The 19,403-nt window shown below is 38.4% G+C and overlaps 1 protein-coding gene and 1 pseudogene across 2 annotated transcripts in view; one reads left to right on the plus strand and one right to left on the minus strand.

Annotated features, from left to right (window-relative positions):
• Nucleotides 1-238: 238 nt before the first annotated feature.
• The window catches only part of LOC138096199 (zinc finger protein 665-like), a 46,306-nt gene continuing 27,141 nt past the window's right edge, over nt 239-19,403 (minus strand). For both annotated transcript variants that reach the window (XM_068992278.1, XM_068992277.1), the window contains 2 exons: nt 14,182-14,308; nt 239-3,847 (listed from right to left, as the gene is read on the minus strand). In XM_068992278.1, coding sequence (XP_068848379.1) covers nt 765-3,847; nt 14,182-14,308 — 3,210 coding nt within the window. In that variant the 3' untranslated portion in view covers nt 239-764. The remainder of the gene's footprint in view (nt 3,848-14,181; nt 14,309-19,403) is intronic.
• Nucleotides 15,143-15,541, plus strand: LOC138096112 (ATP synthase F(0) complex subunit C2, mitochondrial pseudogene; annotated as a pseudogene).

Below are 19,403 nucleotides of genomic sequence, written 5' to 3' on the forward strand. Positions count from 1 at the left end.
AACATAGATGTGAATGAATTGTATCTAATGAAGTCGGTCCCTACATCTCATTGAATCCTTCCCAGAGACCATCGTGAAACACATGTAGCAAATGCATTTGATCAATGTATTACCAAAGCCAAGCTCTTAGAGCTCACCACACAACACGCCAATAAACAGAGAGACTACTTGTTGAGCAAGGAATAGTGACTTTATTCAGAAAGCCAGGAGACCAAAAAGATGGTGGACTACTGTCCCAAAGAATCATCTTTGCTGAGGTAGAATTCAGGTTTCTTTTACACAAAAAGATCTCTATAGCTTCTCTTCAAATATGGACTTATTGCAGTTGCAGAGTACCTGAACTAAAGTCATCAGAGAATATATAGAGTGAAAAAGGTAAAGGATTTGCCACAACCACTGAGTCTGGGAAGTATGGCTCCACTATGTTCCTATCTGGTGACTTTTGGGTAAGATCCTTGCCACACACATTACATTGCTGTGTGTTTTCTCCAGGATAAATACTCTGATACTACTGGTGAGATGTGAGGATAGGGTTGTTTTTTTTTTTTTAACATTTCTGAAATTGGTGAGGAATCTTTCATAAATACATTTATATCTCTCTTCTATCCAGTATGAATTTTCTCATGAAGCCTAAGATGTTGCCACACTCATGATATTTGTATGGTTTTTAAGTAAGATGAATTCTCTGAGCAACTGTAGGGGGTGAATTTTGAACTTTGAAACTTCAAGAGTTCTACCATATACCACATTCACATGAGTTTCTCTCATGTATGGATTTTCTGATGTTTACTGAGTGCTGAGACCTGAATAAAGGATTTTCCACACTCGAAACATTTGAAAGGTTTCTCTATATGTATTCTCCAATGTTTTTTAAGGTGTGAATTTTGACTGAAGAACTTGCCACACTCATTACATCTGAAAGGTCTCTCTCCGTTATGAATTCTCCAGTGAAGTTGAAGATGTGGTTTTCGACCGAAGACTTTTCCACACTCATCACACTTGTAAGGTTTCTCACCAGTATGAACCGTCTGATGACTTAAAAGGGTTGACTTTAGACGAAAGGCCTCACCACACTCATCACATTTGTAACGTTTCTCTCCAGTATGAACTGTCTGATGGCTTAAAAGGGTTGACTTTAGACGAAAGGCCTTGCCACAATCATCACATTTGTAACGTTTCTCTCCAGTATGAACTGTCTGATGGCTTAAAAGGGTTGACTTTAGATGAAAGGCCTTGCCACACTGATCACATTTATAAGGTTTCTCTCCAGTATGAACTGTCTGATGCCTTAAAAGGGTTGACTTTAGACGAAAGACCTTGCCACACTCATCACATTTGTAAGGTTTCTCTCCAGTATGAACTGTCTGATGACTTAAAAGGGTTGACTTTTCACGAAAGGCCTTGCCACACTTATCACATCTGTAAGGTTTCTCACCAGTATGAACTGTCTGATGCCTTAGAAGGGTTGACTTTAGACGAAAGGCCTTGCCACACTCATCACATTTGTAAGGTTTCTCTCCAGTATGAACTGTGTGATGACGAGCAAGCTTTGAATTTCGGCTGAAGACTTTGTCACATGTATCACATTTAAATAATTTCTTTCCTGTATGAATTTTCTTATGTCTCCTGAGGTATGAGCTGTCAGTAAAGGACTTACCACACTCATCACAAGGTTTCTCTCCAGTATGAACTGTCTGATGACCTAAAAGGGTTGACTTTAAACGAAAGGCCTTGCCACACTTATCACATTTGTAAGGTTTCTCTCCAGTATGAACTGTCTGATGCCTTAAAAGGTTTGACTTTAGACGAAAGGCCTTGCCACACTCATCACATATGTAAGGTTTCTCTCCAGTATGAACCGTCTGATGACTTAAAAGGGCTGAATTTTGGCCAAAGACTTTGTCACATGTATCACATTTAAATAATTTCTTTCCTGTATGACTTTTCTTATGTCTCCTGAGGTGTGAGCTGTGAGCAAAGGCCTTGCCACACTCTTCACATTTGTAGGGTTTCTCTCCAGTATGAACTGTCTGATGACTTAAAAGGGTTGACTTTACACGAAATGCCTTGCCACACTCATCACATTTGTAAGGTTTCTCTCCAGTATGAACTGTCTGATGACTTAAAAGGCTTGATTTTACACAAAAGGCCTTGCCACACTCATCACATTTGTAAGGTTTCTCTCCAGTATGAACTGTCTGATGACTTAAAAGGGTTGACTTTACACAAAAGGTCTTGCCACACTCATCACATTTGTAAGGTTTCTCTCCAGTATGAACTGTCTGATGACTTAAAAGGCTTGACTTTACACGAAAGGCCTTGTCACACTCATCACATTTGTAAGGTTTCTCTCCAGTATGAACTGTCTGATGACTTAAAAGGGTTAACTTTACACGAAAGGCCATGCCACACACATCACATTTGTAAGGTATCTCTCCAGTATGAAATGTCTGATGTCTTAAAAAGGTTGACTTTACATGAAAGGCCATGCCACATTCATCACATTTGTAAGGTTTCTCGCCAGTATGAACTGTCTGATGACTTAAAAGGCTTGACTTTACACAAAAGGCCTTGCCACACTCATCACATTTGTAAGGTTTCTCTCCCGTATGAACTGTCTGATGACTTAAAAGGGTTGACTTTAAACGAAAGGCCTTGTCACACTCATCACATTTGTAACGTTTCTCTCCAGTATGAACTGTCTGATGACTTAAAAGGGTTGACTTCAGACGAAAGGCCTTGCCACACTCATCGCATTTGTAAGGTTTCTCTCCAGTATGAACTGTCTGATGCCTCAAAAGGGTTGATTTTACACAAAAGGACTTGCCACACTCATCACATTTGTAAGGTTTCTCTCCAGTATGAACTGTCTGATGCCTTAAAAGGGTTAACTTTACACGAAAGGCCATGCCACACTCATCACATTTGTAAGGTTTCTCTCCAGTATGAACTGTCTGATGACTTAAAAGGCTTGACTTTACACGAAAGGCCATGCCACACTCATCACATTTGTAAGGTTTCTCTCCTGTATGAACTGTCTGATGAATTAAAAGGGTTGACTTTACACGAAAGGCCTTGCCACACTCATCACATTTGTAAGGTTTCTCTCCACTATGAATTGTCTGATGACTTAAAAGGCTTGACTTTACACGAAAGGCTTTACCACAATCATCACATTTGTAAGGTTTCTCTCCAGTGTGAACTGTCTGATGACTTAAAAGGGTTAACTTTACACGAAAGGCCATGCCACACTCATCACATTTGTAAGGTTTCTCTCCAGTATGAATTGTCTGATGACTTAAAAGGCTTGACTTTACACGAAAGGCCTTGCCACACTCATCACATTTGTAAGGTTTTTCCTTGCGTGCTTTGAGTTCTTGTGTTGTTACTGAAGGATTCATAAAATCATTCCCATATATATTAGAAACACTGGTTTGGACACAAGGAGGAATTCTTTGAAGTGGTGAAAATGAGAAATTGTTGTTGACAGAACTCTTAACTTCATTATATTCAGAAATTATTCCACCAGTTTGAAACATCTGCAGTTTATTCTGAAAGTTAAATCCAAACCTGTTTGCAAAGGGCTTGATGCCTGCATCCTTTCTATCATGCAAATCTCTTCCATCAGGCACATTTCCATTAACTCTTACAGGTGTCCCTTTGTAATTTCTTTTGTCATCTCTCCCCTGACACTCAAAGTCACACATATTTTCCTGACTTTCCCAAAGATGAAAATGTTTGATTTCACAGCTTTCAGGTCTTCCCAGCATCAATGTTTGGAATGTTTCTCGTTTATCTCTGTTCACTTTGGGTTGTAAAAGCTTGATCACATGTGTAGGTGAGATATCTACAAGATAAAAAGAATCATAGGTATCCTGCTCACAATAATTCAAAAATAAATGTTTCATGTTGAATATGTATTACACCAAAAGTAATACTTACATCAGATTATGAAACACCACAATGATCACCTTAAGTGTTTAGAAACACTAAAGGAATAGAATTCTTAACTTAAGAAAGCATAACATAAATTCACCATTACAGTAGCCTAGTATTATTAACCATATGCCAAACACACTCACATTGGACAACCTTATGCCAACTCTCAAAAACAGAGTGTTTTTCTACCAGGACCCTTAGGAACGTATTGCTGGGAGCCAGCACGAGGAGTCCTGCCAGTGACAAAGGTCATGAGGTTAAGGGGTCAGACAGGTAAAAGCGAGTCCGGCCTTAAGGGAACCTTGTTGGATTTTCTTGAGCATCTACCCCAAAAACCAGAGTCTGCCTGACGTAGTGCATTATGGTTTTCGCTTATGCTTCTGACATTAACAGGGGCTGTCCCCCACCACCTTCCCCTAAAAGGAATTAACATAGAGCTCCAGTCAGTAAGTCTCCTGGGCGTAGAAAGAATGTCTCGGCTCTGATAGCTTTCTAACTTACCTGACCCATCTGTCCTGACTTTTACAACTATGCATGTGATTGTTTACAGCCCCATAACCGCAAGAGGCATGAAGCTTAAAACATCTTAAAGATACAGAGCCTTTCTTAAAGAGCTAAGAATTACATCAGTGTAGGTTTTCAATGTTGAGTTAATGACTGCTGCCAGGCCTCCATATCCTTTATCTTTTAGGTACCTGGAGGATATTAATCAATGTAATTAGGATAGAAAAAAAAGAACATAGTAGTTTTGATGTTAGCAATACTAGACTTTTGAGTTAATGAATTTTCTCTTTGTTATAAATCACTATACTACTCTTTCCTTGTTATAAATTGTTGTGTCCTTGCTATGTAAGAATGTAACCTTGATTAGTGCTTTCTGAGAGTGGCACCAGACTTTAGTAAGAACAACACTTTTAGGGAAAATAAGTTTTCTGGTTGACGGACCCTTATCAGAAAAGGGCCATGAAATGGTAATAGGCCTCTTGGCCAGAAGATGATGTAAATCACCTAAGACCTGTGTATACAGCTAAGTATGCAGAGAGAAAGCCTGGTCTCGATAAGGGTCAGGGCTGCTGACCCTGCATGACTTTGTATTATCCATTGATATCTATGTACAACTAGAAGTATAAAAGCTTTTCCTGGAAAATAAAGGACGGACCAGTTCCTGGAAAGACTGGCTTCCCCCATGTCTTCTTTTCTTTCTTACTCTATTTTCTGGCTGATTCCTGGCTGGAGCAGAGACTCATCATGTCTACTTATTTGCCTGGGCTTCAAAGAGCCACATGAGAGCAAGCCCAAGGCAGGGCCCCCTCCGCTATTCAGGCGGGCACCTGTGGCTTTACACAGACAGTGAAAGTCTCTTATCTGAGGCTTTATTGTCTTTCTATGTAAACCAAGGAATACAGCCTCTTTCTCTCCTCTCTTCTCTTAACTGCAAACTCTTTCCTTATCTCTCTCTAAATCTATATATCTCTTTCACCACGGCGTCCTCACTTTGAATTACCCTGGATCAACTGGGGCTGGTCCCCGGCAACGTATCAATCAACAATTGTCTCAAATTGAGAAGAAAAATACAACACTATCATTGTGTTCTGCAAACTTACTGTACATAAATACATTCTAAACAATATAATACATATTTTAACAGTAAATAATCCAAAACCAAGCTTACCCAATTAATAATTAACTTTTCATAATTGGTTGTTTACAATTGAAAACAAATGAGAAAATGAAGAATATGACTAAAACAATTTTTTGGAAACAACATAGTTTTTAAAATCTGCTATAAAACTACATACCCAAAAAGAAAAGGCATTTTACAATGTTAACAAGTAGTATGTGTCAACTGTATTGCAAGAATACACACTAAAAGACCATCATCTGTAAATGACACATAAATTAAGATGTAAAATATTCACTGGTTTTCTAACAGCCAATAAACAATGCAGTCTCCACCTATGTTGTTGTTGTTCAGTCACTCAGTTGTGTTTGCCTCTTTGTGACACTGTGGACTGTAGTGCACCAGACTCCTCAGTCCATGGGATTTCCCAGGCAAGAATAGTGGAGTGGGTTGCCATTTCCTTCTCCATGGGATCTTCCTGACTCAGGAATCAGGAAGCATCTTCTGCATTAGCAGGTGAATTCTTTACCACTGAGCCACCAAGGAAGGCTAATCTCTAGCCATGCACTATTCTTAATAACCTAGTTTAATGGCACCAAAATATAACAAATAAAAAGCGAGTGCTCTGTGTAGTGATTGACCAGGGTCAGACACAATATTGCTGAAAAACGTTGCAAGTGAAATGCATACAAGATATAATGTAGTTGAGGTCTGACAGAAAACAAAATTTGGTAAAGCCATTATCCTTCAATTAAAAAATAAATAAAATTTTAAGAAGATATAATGTAGAGCTAGAACAAATAATTTCACAATTTGTATGGAAATACAAAAAACCCTGAATAGCCAAAGCAATCTTGAGAAAGAAGAATGGAACTGGAGGAATCAACCTGCCTGACTTCAGCGTCTACTAAAAAGACACAGTCATGAAGACAGTATGGTACTGGCACAAAGACAGACATATAGATCAATGGAACAAAATAGAAAGCCCAGAGATAAATCCATACATCTATGGAGACCATATCTTTGACAAAAGGGGCAAGAATATACAATGGATTAAAGACAATCTCTTTAACAAGTGGTGCTGGGAAAACTGGTCACCACTTGTAAAAGAAGGAAACTAGATCACTTTCTAACACCATACACAAAAATAAACTCAAAATGGATTAAAGATCTAAACGGAAGACCAGAAACTATAAAACTCCTAGAGGAGAACATAGGCAAAACACTCTCCGACATACATCACAGCAGGATCCTCTATGACCCACCTCCCAGAATATTGGAAATAATAGCAAAAATAAACAAACAGGACCTAATTAAACTTAAAAGCTTCTGCACAACAAAGGAAACTATAAGCAGGGTGAAAAGACAGCCTTCAGAATGGGAGAAAATAATAGCAAATGAAGCAACTGAAAAACAACCAATCTCAAAAATATATAAGCAACTCCTGCAGCTCAATTCCAGAAAAATAAACGACCCAATCAAAAAATGGGCCAAGAACTAAACAGACATTTCTCCAAAGAAGACATACAGATGGCTACCAAACACATGAAAAGATGCTCAACATCACTCATTATCAGAGAAATGCAAATCAAAACCACAATGAGGTACCATTTCATGCCAGTCAGAACGGCTGCGATCCAAAAGTCTACAAGCAATAAATGCTGGAGAGGGTGTGGAGAAAAGGGAACCCACTTACACTACAGGTGGGATACAAACTAGTACAGCAACTATGGAAAACACTGTGGAGATTGCTTAAAAAACTGGAAATAGAACTGCCTTATGACCCAGCAATCCCACTGCTGGGCATACACACCAAGGAAACCAGAAGTGAAAGAGACATGTGTACCCCAATGTTCATCGCAGCACTGTTTATAATAGCCAGGATATGGAAGCAACCTAGATGTCCATAAGAAGATGAACAGATAAGAAGGCTGTGGTACATATACACAATGGAGTATTACTCAGCCATTAAGAAGAATTCATTTGAATCAGTTGTAATGAGGTGGATGAAACTGAAGCCTATTACACAGAGTGAAGTAAGCCAGAAAGGAAAATACCAATACAATATACTAACACATATATATGGAATTTAGAAAGATGGTAACGATAACCCTGTATGCAAGACAGCAAGTGAGACACAGATGTATAGAACATGCTTTTGGACTCTGTGGGAGAGGCAAAGGGTGGGATGATTTGGGACAATGGCATTGAAACATATTTTAATATCATATATGAAACGAATCGCCAGTCCAGGTTCGATGCATGATACTGGATGCTTGGGGCTGGTGCACTGGGATGACCCAGAGGGATGGTACAGGGAGGGAGGAGGGAGAGGGGTTCAGGATGGGGAACACGTGTATACCTGTGGTGGACTCATGTTGATGTATGGCAAAACCAATACAATATTGTAAAGTAATTAACCTCCAATGAAAATAAATACATTTATATTTAAAAAAAGATATAATGTAGATAAAGTCATATCATAAAGAACATGACAGAATATAGATATTACCTTTTTTAAACAAATAAATTTTGAGTATTTACTATAAAACATGTACTACTGACAGCATTAATTTTCTTTAAAAGGCTTGAGGTAAACTAACAAGCTTTCTTCTAATCAGAGTAGGAGACACATCCAACTGGCCCACAAAGTGTTAAGAGGACCAGGATATGAATCTGAACCTACTGGGACGACTGGAAAAACTTATTTGTAAACATGACCACTCACCAAATGAATAGACTAGAAAATATTAAAAAATAAATACAAGGAACTTAGAAAGAAAATATCAAAGAAGATACAAGACAGAAGTAGTCTGTTTAACTATTATTCAACCACCCCATCTCAAAGTGGGCTGTGAGTCATCATGGATCCAGAGTGATTTAGGTCATGTCCTGAGAAACATGTTCAATAAATGATCAGAGATTATCTTTACAGTGAGAGTATATAGAAGGTGGAGGGATGTGATAGGTAAGAACAATGTTTCCATCCATATCAAGGTACTATGTGAGGACTGGTCAGGACTAAGAAAGGGCCTGCGTGGAGCATAGGGCACACAGGTTTATGTCAGATATCAGCTTGTGACTGCATGTCTTTGTGAAAATAACTGAGAGCGTAAACTAATATACTGACCTTAAGAGAAAAGAACTGGTTCAGCAACTTTATGGGCATTATACTATGGGTATGGGACAGAAACAAGAGAGATTTTAAACATGTGATATATGGAGAAAGCAGGATAATACCTGTTATACTATTTACAATGTAATGTATCCAACTCTGATTTTGTAATTTACAACGGAATGCTTATATTCAAGAAAACATACACAATATTCCAGGATATTGTGTAAGAATCTTATTAGCAGAAATCAGAAGGAAAATCCAGGAAAAGGCTATCTAAACCTGGGTTCCTCTGCCAAGTTCGATTAACCTCTCTATTGGACATTTACTTCGTTTCTTCTTCCACACATGGTCATCTCAAGATCGAGGAGCATCAAAGGAAACGAGGGATTGACACTGACTCTGGAAGACCTTCCCAGTTACAAAAGCCTTTCTGAGGCATCCAACTCTTTTTTGTAGAAAAAGGCTTTATTCTCCTAGACCTTCCCTGAGTTCAAAAGAGCAGATTCAAACAGTTACTAACACATTAAAGGACATGAAAGGATCATACCACGATCAAGTGGGATTTATTGCAGGGATGCAAGATTTCTCAATATCCACAAGTTAATCACTATGATGCACCAGAGTAACAGTTGAAGACTAAAAACCATATGATCATAAATAGATGCAGAAAAGTTTCTGACAAAATTCAAGTGCCATTTATGATACAAAGACCCTTCAGAAAGTCAGCACAGATGGACCCTACCTCAACATAATTAAGACTGTATATGTCAAACACACAGCTAACATCATACTCAGCAGGGAAAAACTGAAAGCACTCCTCTTAACAACATGAATAAGACAAGAATGTTCACTATTGCCACTTTAATTCAACATATTTTTGGAAGTCCTAGCCACAACAATCAGAAAAGAAAAAGAAATAAAAGGAATTCAAGGTAAAAAAAAAAAAAGGAAAAGTAAAACTGTCACTATGATGCTACACACAAAAAATCCCGAAGATGCCACCAGATAACTACTAGACCTCTTCAATGAACAGGATAAACTTGCTGGATATAAAATATATAGAAAACTGCTGCATTTCTATACACTAATAATGATATATCAGAAAATGAAATTAATGAAACAATCCCATTCACCATCTCAGGGAAAACAATACAATTCTAAGGAATAAACCTACCTAAAAAGTCAAAAGAAGTGTACTCATGAAACTACAACATGCTGATCACTGATACCAAAGATGACACAAACAGATGGCACAAACATATACCATATTCTTGGACTGTCAAAATGACCATATTATCCAAGGCAATCTACATATTCAATGCAACCCTTATCAAATTAACAATGACATATTTCGTAAAAGAAAGAAAAAATTTGTACCAAAATACAAATAATACAAAATACAGATACAAAATACAAAATACAAATACAAAATATCTAAAATGATCTTGAGAAAGAAGTACAGAGCTGGAGGAATCATGTTCCCTGAGTTCAGACTATACTACAAACTGACAGTCAACAAAGTGAAAGTGAAGTCGCTTAGCTGTGTCCATCTCTTTGTGACCCCATCGACTGTAGACTACCAGGTTCCTCTGTCCATGGGATTTTCCAGGCAAGAATACTGAAATAGGTTGCCATTTCCTTCTCCAGATCTTCCTGACCCAGGGACTGAACCTGGGTCTCCTGCATTGTAGGCAGATGGCTTTACCATCCGAGCCAGCAGGGAAGTTACATGATGATGGCACAAAACAGAAACACACATCAGTAGAACAGGACAGAAAACCCAGAAATAAACCAACTTACTTAGAGTCAACTATTCTATAACAAAGGAGGAAAGAATATAGAATGAAGAAGTCTCTTTAATAAGTGATGCTGGGATAAATGGATAGTTACATGAAAAAGAATGAAATTCCAACATTCTCTAACACCACATACAAAAATAAACTCAAAATGTGTTAAACATCTAAATGCAATACCAGATACTATAAAATTCATAGTGGAAAACAAATGCAAAACACTGACTAAATGTCAGCAAAATTTTTTTGAATTTTATCTCTTAGGGTCATGGTAATAAAAGCAAAATCAAACAAATGAGACCTAATTGAATTTAAAACCTTTTTGCAAAGCAAAGGAAAGCAAAAAAAGAACAAAAATTCAACTTGTGGACTATGAGACTATATATGCAAATGATGCTACCTATAATAAGGGATTTATTTCCAAAATATACAAACAGTTCATACAGCGTAATATCAAAACAAATAACCCAATCAAAAACTGGGCAGAAGATCAAAACAGATACTTCTCCAAAGGAGACAAACAGATGGCCAACAGTCAACCTGAAAAGATGCTTGACGTCTCTACTTATGAGAGAGATACAAATCAAAACCACAAAACTGTATCACCTCACACTGGTCAGAATGACTACCATCAAAAAGTCTACAAACAATAAATGCTTGAGAGGGTGTGGAGAAAAGAGAACCCTCCTACACTGTTGGAAGGAACATAAATTGGCACTGCCACTTGGGAGAATAGCATGGAGTTTCCATAAAGAACTAAAAATACAGCTATTACATGAAGCAGCAATTCCAATCCTGGGCATATATCCAGAAAGGATGAAAACTAATTCAAAATGATACATGCACCCCAATGTTTTTAGCAGCACTATTTATACCAGCCAAAACACGGCAGCAACCTAAATGTTCACTGACAGACAAAGGGATAAAGTATATGTGGTACATATATACAAGGGAATCTTGTGAAGTGAAAGTAGCTCAGCCATGTCCAACTCTTTAAGACCCCGTGACCTGCAGCTGCCAGACTCCTGTCCATGCAATTCTCCAGGCAAGAACACTGGAGTGAGTTGCCACCTCCATAGCAGAAAACACAATGAAGTAATGCCTTTTGCAGCAATATAGACAGACTTAGGGATTATTCTAAGTGAAATCAGACAGAGAAAGACAAATATCATAGGATATTATATGTTGAACTGAAATAAATGATACAAATGAACTTATTCACAAAATAAGCTCACCAGAATAAAAAATAAACTTATGGTTACCAAAGGGGATATTACAGGATGGTGATGGAGGCAGGAAAGGGAGAGATAAATTAAGAGTCTGAATATTTACAAACTAATGTATATACAAAATACATAAACAACAAGAACCTACGATATAGCTCAGGGAACTATATTGAATATATTGTAAACTGCTGTATACCTCAAACACAAAATTGTAAATTAACTATGCTTAAAAAGTGGAGAAGGAAATGGCAACCCACTCCAGTATTCTTGCCTGGAGAATCCCAAGGACAGAGGAGCCTGGTGGGCTGCTGTCTATGGGGTCGCACAGAATCAGACACAGCTTAAGAAAATTGGCATGCATGCTTTGGAGAAAGAAATGGCAACCTACGCCAGTGTTTTTGCCTGTAGAATCCCAGGGACAGAGGAGCCTGGTGGACTGCCGTCTGTGGGGTCGCACAGAGTCAGACACGACGGACACAACTTAGCAGCAGAGGCAGCAGCATACCTAAAAAGAATGGTTAAAACAAAAACACCTCTTGCGGAGATGTTCCTAAAAGATGTTTCACAAGGGTATAAAAACTACTAAATGGGGGAAGCAGTCTATGAAACAAGACATGTTGACAAAACTGAATACCCACCAGCAAAAGAATTTACTTGGAACATTATCTTACACTACAGACAAAAACGAACTCAAAATGGTTCAAAGACCTAAACCTAAGTCCCAAATGTATAAAACTCCTAGAAGTAAATGTGCAGGAAATGTTTCTGGAAATTGGACCCACAAATGATTTACCAGATATAACACCAAAAGCACAGGCCACAAAATAAAACCAGATATTAATAAATTGAACTCTATCAAAATTATAAACTACTCTGCATTACACTGCAGTGAGTTTGAAAAGACAATCAACAATAGAAGAGAAAATATGTGGAAATCATACATCTGAGAGTAAGTGAGTACAAAGAATATATAAAGAATTTTAAGAGGGACTGATCACCAGTTCCACCATAGGGACCATTCCCCAATCAAACATCCAACGTGTTGCAAATACAAAACAGAAACACAAAGAGTAACACAGAAATTTGAACTCAGTGATAAAATTAAAAAATACCTACAATGCACAGAACAACAGTGCATCCAATAGCCTCATAGATACGAGAATGTGAACTTGGACAAAGTTGTCCTGGGATAAATTCCCATACCATTTACAGAGGCTAAAATATATGGTCCTTGATACACATCAACAACACTGTCATGGTGCCCTTGACAGAGTCTCCAAAGCCAGAAAATAACCTGGAAAGATGTATCAGGCTCTCGTGATACTTTCTCTCTCATAATCCAAGAACTAACCACTCTACAGGATAGCTTCAAGTGGAGACTTCAAGTGGTGACTTTGTACAGAGCAAGAAAATAACATTAGGAATAGTGTCTCCATCACAGTTTTCTGTTACCTACTAAAGCCATTCCACAGAGACTCACCAGAGGCTGCCAATTAAACATAGGTGGATTATCACAGCAAGGAAACCAGATAAAATTTCAGACCCTCAGGAATATATTTCAAAGAAAATGAAGTGGTAAAATGATACAAAGTAAGGAGAATGGAACATCAGGAACAGTTGACATTCCCAGACTGGGAAGAGCAGCAGCACAAGAGTAAAACTAATACAACATGAAGGTCAGACATTACAGCATCTTGAGATGGGACCATGCGCTCAGCCTACAGATGGCAAGCTAAGAGCCTGCGAGATTCACATATGCTCCCCTCGTAGGATCTAGGATCAAAAAGACGATCTCCCTACCCACTCTTACAATTTACTAAGTAACAACCAGAGAGGATCCAATCCACCATCTTGTCCCACTCCTAAACAGAAAAAAACAGCCCTTTAGAGATACTCTTTTTTCTTTATATGTTGTATTTTTGGCTACTTTTACATCACTCCCCACTGTCCAGAGCTTTTTCTCAGGCTCCAATGTGGAGATAATATTCAGATCAGAAACAGAAATTCTGGGACTCCCCTGGTGATCCAGTGGTTAAGACTCTGCATTTCCAATGCAGGGGGTGCGGGATTGATCCTTAGGGAACTGAGATCCCACATGCAGAATGGTGCAGCCAAAAAAAAGTAAACAAGTAAGCAAAAACAAACAAGTAGATATTCAGCATTATCAGAAGAAAGAAATCTAACGTGCTGTGGATTTTTTTAAACACTGAGCCAAAAGTCAAAAGGTAGAAAATAGGAAATCGGGTTTTTTGGTATTTTTTGGTTAACATTTGCTAGTGAGCTTTGTAGATAATTAAGCTCAAGGACAACCTCAGATATGACATGAAACAGACACAGCATCTGAAGAGGGTCCGTTTAACCTTGTGAACCTGTGTCATGCCTGAGTCACCAGAACTCTCAGATGAAAGACATCAGGGCCTCCCAAGGGGCACACAGGGAAAATGCAGATACCCAAGGGCAGCTCTGGAAGGAAGTCATCCTCACCCACAGACAGCAGGTTCCTGTAGGTCTCCAGCATCACGTCCCTGTACAAGGCCCTCTGAGCAGGGTCCAGGAATTCCCACTCCTCCTGAGTGAATTCGATGGCCACATCCTCAGAGGTCAGTCGTTCCTGAAATGAAACCACATGTCACCAAAAGGGCCATGAAAAGTTCTCATTTTCATGCAAAAGAGAAAGGGCGGTAAGGGGCAAGGATTGACTTGGTTGAAGTATGTGTTCTAACAGATCCATGCAGGGCTATCTGGAGAAAGTATGCATCTCTAAGTTTAATTTCTTATGCTGTTTCATATGGCCTTATGAGATCCTCCAATTAATATGGATTTTTCATCACTGTTCAAAATCCATGAAATATATGAAAATAAAGCTCAACACTGTTTTGGCTATACAGAAGTGTCAGATATTATGTTCTACCCAGTGAGTGCAATTCATTATCTCAATGAGGTACAGCATGAGTGGTGTCTTCAGAGATGACAAAGTCCATGGCACTTTTAATGGAAAGGTCAAAATTTTCAGGTATGATATTGATAACAGCAGCAAGGAACAAAAGTGTCTGAAGGCTTCCTGTTGCTCTAAATTACTGTAGTATTACTCTAAACATTAAATAAGTACTTTACAGGCAAGAACCTGTCATCAATATAATAGCTCATTAAAGAATCATCTGTTCCCACCTTAGAGAAGAAAACCTGTGTCACAGACACTCTGAGAAACTTGACTCAGATCAAGAAGGTAAGAAATGTTACATGAAGCACCTGAACTCAGAAGCTTGGGCTCAGCAACTGAAGCTTAAGCATCTAACAGTGAAGTAATACCGAGAACATTACAAGTCCTTTGACAGAGGGCTCCTAAAGAAAACTTGAAAGAAGTCCAAGGTGAGCCTCCTCCCTGCCCCTGTTTCTTCTCTGTAGGGGGAGCAGCTCTCAGGCCTCGGGCCTTCATCCCTTGAAAATGGACACCTGTGTCAAATTAGTCTCTACCCCCTCCCTGATCGGGAGAACCTCCCCACTGTTGAGTGATCACTGTCCACAGAGGTGGTGAAGGACTGGAGACACTGACCAATGAGAGTCACAGCAGCTTGGCAGCCCCAGATCCCCGGACCATCTCACTTATTCCTACCCAGAGCTTCCAAACCAGTGCCATTTCAAAGGACTTTGACACAGCAGCCAAGTTCCCTGGAGCTGGAGCTGCCACAGCAGGGGTGGCTGGCTCCGGGGCTGGAAGTGGGACTGTGTTCGGGAGCTTCATCACTGTTACGCCAGGAACCCTTCCCTGAAACAGTAGCTCTTCTACACCACGGGCTTGGCCCTCTCAAAGGCCATGGGGCTCTTTTGCCTGATGGTGGTCTAGCTCACCTTCTTCACGATATGAAGGAGCTGTTTCCACCTCCCATAGTTCTTTCTCCTATGTCTGCCCTGTATGTTCCCTTTCCTGTAACTCCCCAGGCAGCCTGGCCAAAGTGGTGGGCTCAGGGTTTGACAGAAGGAAAACAAATAAATACTGTATTAATATGAAAAAAAAAAAAAAGTCCAAGGTGAACAATGTGAAATGGCATGAAAGGTCATTATAGATGTGGATACAGAAACACAACTGTTAGTAATTTACTACTTAAAACACTAAGGATTGTTTAGAAAATTTCAAGGCCACAGATTATACTGATAACATAATTTCAACTGAAAAAAAAGGTGATATTTAGTTTTTAAATCATGATGTCTTCTATCTAAACCAGACTTGCACATGCATGCATACTTATCTATAAAAAAATAACTGAAATAAGAGGATTCGTCTTTTGATAGATTTTTTGGACAATTTTATATTATCATTTTATTCACATGTATTTTAGCATCCTTCAGATGATAAAAATGTATTTTTTGTACTCAGCTGAGTTTGTCAACAGGATTCTATACTAGGCTACCAAAAGAAAACTGATAAAAACATTAAAAAAAAAAAAAGAATACTTGAACTCAATTCATAACAACATTACCATATACAAAGATACAATTTTATCCATTTAAATTTACATAGCAAGGCATTAACAGAAGCCAAAGACTTTCTTGTTTTTTTTTTTCCATTAATAAAACTGATTTCAAATTAGAAGAGTCATTAGATTATGACAAAAAAGAATTATCACAACAGCAAAGTAAAAAAACTTCTCAGAGAATTAAAAATCATGGCAAAAAATAATATGGAAAAAAATACAGTCATTAAGCAAGACTATCTGAAGAAACATCATGATAGGAAGGAAACATTCAATACATTCCCTGTGAAATTACAGCGGCACAAAAGGAGCTGTCCAGGGTGCCTGTCTTTCACCACCATACGATGCACAGGAGCAGGGGCCACTAGAAGAACTAACAGGAGGAAAAAACCAGGGCAAGAGACACAGAGTTTGTCAGAGAATTGAAACAGGTAGTACTCACAAACCTAAGGACATGGAAAGGTGAAAAGTGAAAGGATGGAAAAAGACAGTCCATCCTAAAGAGAGCACGGGAGACTGCTATATCAACAAAATAAAATGAAGGAAAAAAAAGTGCAATGAGATAAATATTGTATGATGATAAAACGGTCAATTTACCAAAAAGCTGTAACAAGTAAAAATATATATACATCTAACATTGGATATCTCAGAAAAATAAAGCAAATACTGAACAGGCATGTACAGATCACACGGCCCAAGAAAACCAGAAAACACATGCATCTCAAGGACACAGAAACCATTCTCTATGAGAGACCACATGTTAGGCCAAAATTAACCATTTTAAGAGACTGATAACATAAAAGTATCTTCCCTAACAACAACGAAATAAACACAAGAAAAAAAGAAACTTCCTCACATGTGGACATTAAACAGCTCACTCTTACACCACAAATGGCTCTACAAAAAAAATCACATGGAAATTTTAAAATACATGGATCAAAACGAAAAAACAACATTACAAAACTTATAACACACAGAGACCACTGTACTAAAAGGAAAGGCTGAAAGGTTAAATGCTTACAGTAAAAAAAAGAAAAGATCTTAAATCTGAAATCTATTTTTAGACCTCTAGGAAGCAAAAAACTGAAAACAAACTAAACTCAGGTTCAGTAGAAGGAAACATGTAAGAAAGATTAAACCAGAGATACAATAGAAAGTAGAAAAATGTAATAATCAACAAACCAAGAGTTGATGTCTTGAAAAAACTGTATAGGAAAACCCCCACCTAGACTAAGGACGAGAAAAAAAGATCCAAATAACTAAAAACAGATATGAAACAGGAGGGATTACAACTGATGTCAAAGAAAGTTTCTAAAGATAAGGAAGTACTATGACCAATAATGCCTATAAGTGACAGTATACAGGAGATACTGGCAAATTCTTAGAAACATACAAACTATTTTACTTATTAAGAAATAAAATAATTGAGAAGGCTTGAAAGTGAAAGTGTTAGCCACTGAGTCGTGTCTGACTCTTTGTGACCTCATGGACTGTAGCCCACAAGGCTCCTCTGTCCATGGAATTTCTCCAGACATGAATACTGGACTAGACAGCCATTCCTTTCTCCAGGGAAGCTTCCAACCCAGGGATAGAACCTGGGTCTCCCGCAATGCAGGCAGATTCTTTATGATCTGAGCCATCAGGGAAACCAATTATAACTAGAGAGATTTAAAAAGTAGTCAGAAACCTCTAAGGAAAATCCAGGACCAAATTCAACCAAACATTTACAAAATAATTACCACCAATCCTGCTAATTCTATGAAGCAAGCATGATTCCAATAGTTTGCTGATGTCCCAAAGACACAAGAAAGGAAAACTAGAAACCAATACCCCTGATGAATACTGATGCAAAATTAAAATAGTTGCAAACCCACTTCAACACATATTAAAAAGATCTGGAGAAACAGACACAGAGAACAGATGGAGGGGGAAGGGGAGGAAGGAGAAGGTGAGATTTATGGAGAGAGTAACATGGAAACTTACATTACCATATATAAAGTAGAGAGCCAATGCGAATTTGCTGACTGACTCAGGGAACTCAAACAGGGGCTCTCTAACAACCTACAGGGGTGGGATAGGGAAGAAGATGGGAGGGAGGGGACATATGTATACCTATGGCTGATTCATGTTGATATTTGCAGAAAAGAACAACTTCTGTACAGCAACTATCCTTCAATTAAAATAATTTAAATAAACAAATAAAAAGATATGACACCATAACCAAGTGGATTTTATTCATATAAGGCAAGGAGAAGTCAACATACAAAAATCAATTAATATGACACACTACATTAACAGATTAAAGGAGAAAAAAAACAGGATCATCTTGATGCAGGAAAAAAACATTCGACAACAATTTGACAACCTTTCAAGATGGAACACTCAACAAACTACAAACAATAAAATATACCAACATCAACATAATAAATGCCATTATGAAAAGAGCACAGCAATGGGGAAAGAATGAAAGCTTTTCCTCAAGGACGCACACTCTGCACTACACTTCAACAAAGCACTGAAACCCTTAGAGCAATTAGATGAGAAAAGGAAATCAAAGGTCTCCAAATTGAAAAAGAAGGAAATGTATCTTCTTTCCCACATGACAAAGTTTCCTCAGTAAAAATCATAGAGATTAAAAAACAAACATGTAATATCATAAAAGAGTCTTTAATAACCACACAAAAGGTCAATCAACCAATTAACTCATTATCAAAGCTGCCATGGCAATCTTTGTAGAAGCAGAATAAAATATGGTGAAAGTCACAGAACTATTCAAAGAGCAAACAGCAAAACTCTTGAAGAAGGAAGATGGACGTCTTTCTATTTCAACACCTATTACAAGGTAATCAAGGTGATGTGGTACTGGTATAAAAACAGACAAATAAGCCAACTGAACAGAACACAGTACTCAGAAATAATTCTTTGTGTATATGTAAGGTATATTCACAAGGATGTCAAGATACACAAAAGGGAAAGGACAGGCTCAATTGCTCTGATTCCCAGATTTTACCAGCTACTGTGCATACTATCACCTGATTTCCAGGTGCAGTTTCTTTACCCTGGTTGACAGAGAGCAGACAGCTCACCCAGATAGGCCCTAAGCAATCCCTGCTGCCAACAGCACTGAGACCCCATCTCCAACCTGTGGGTGAGAAGCCCTGCCCAGGACGGTGACCAGGGGAGCCTCCTCACAAGTGCCAAGTCACCGTGCCATGGGGAGACAGGATCTAGGTG

This window comes from Capricornis sumatraensis, chromosome 20 (genome assembly GCF_032405125.1).
Source record: "Capricornis sumatraensis isolate serow.1 chromosome 20, serow.2, whole genome shotgun sequence".
Taxonomy (NCBI): Eukaryota; Metazoa; Chordata; class Mammalia; order Artiodactyla; family Bovidae; genus Capricornis; species Capricornis sumatraensis.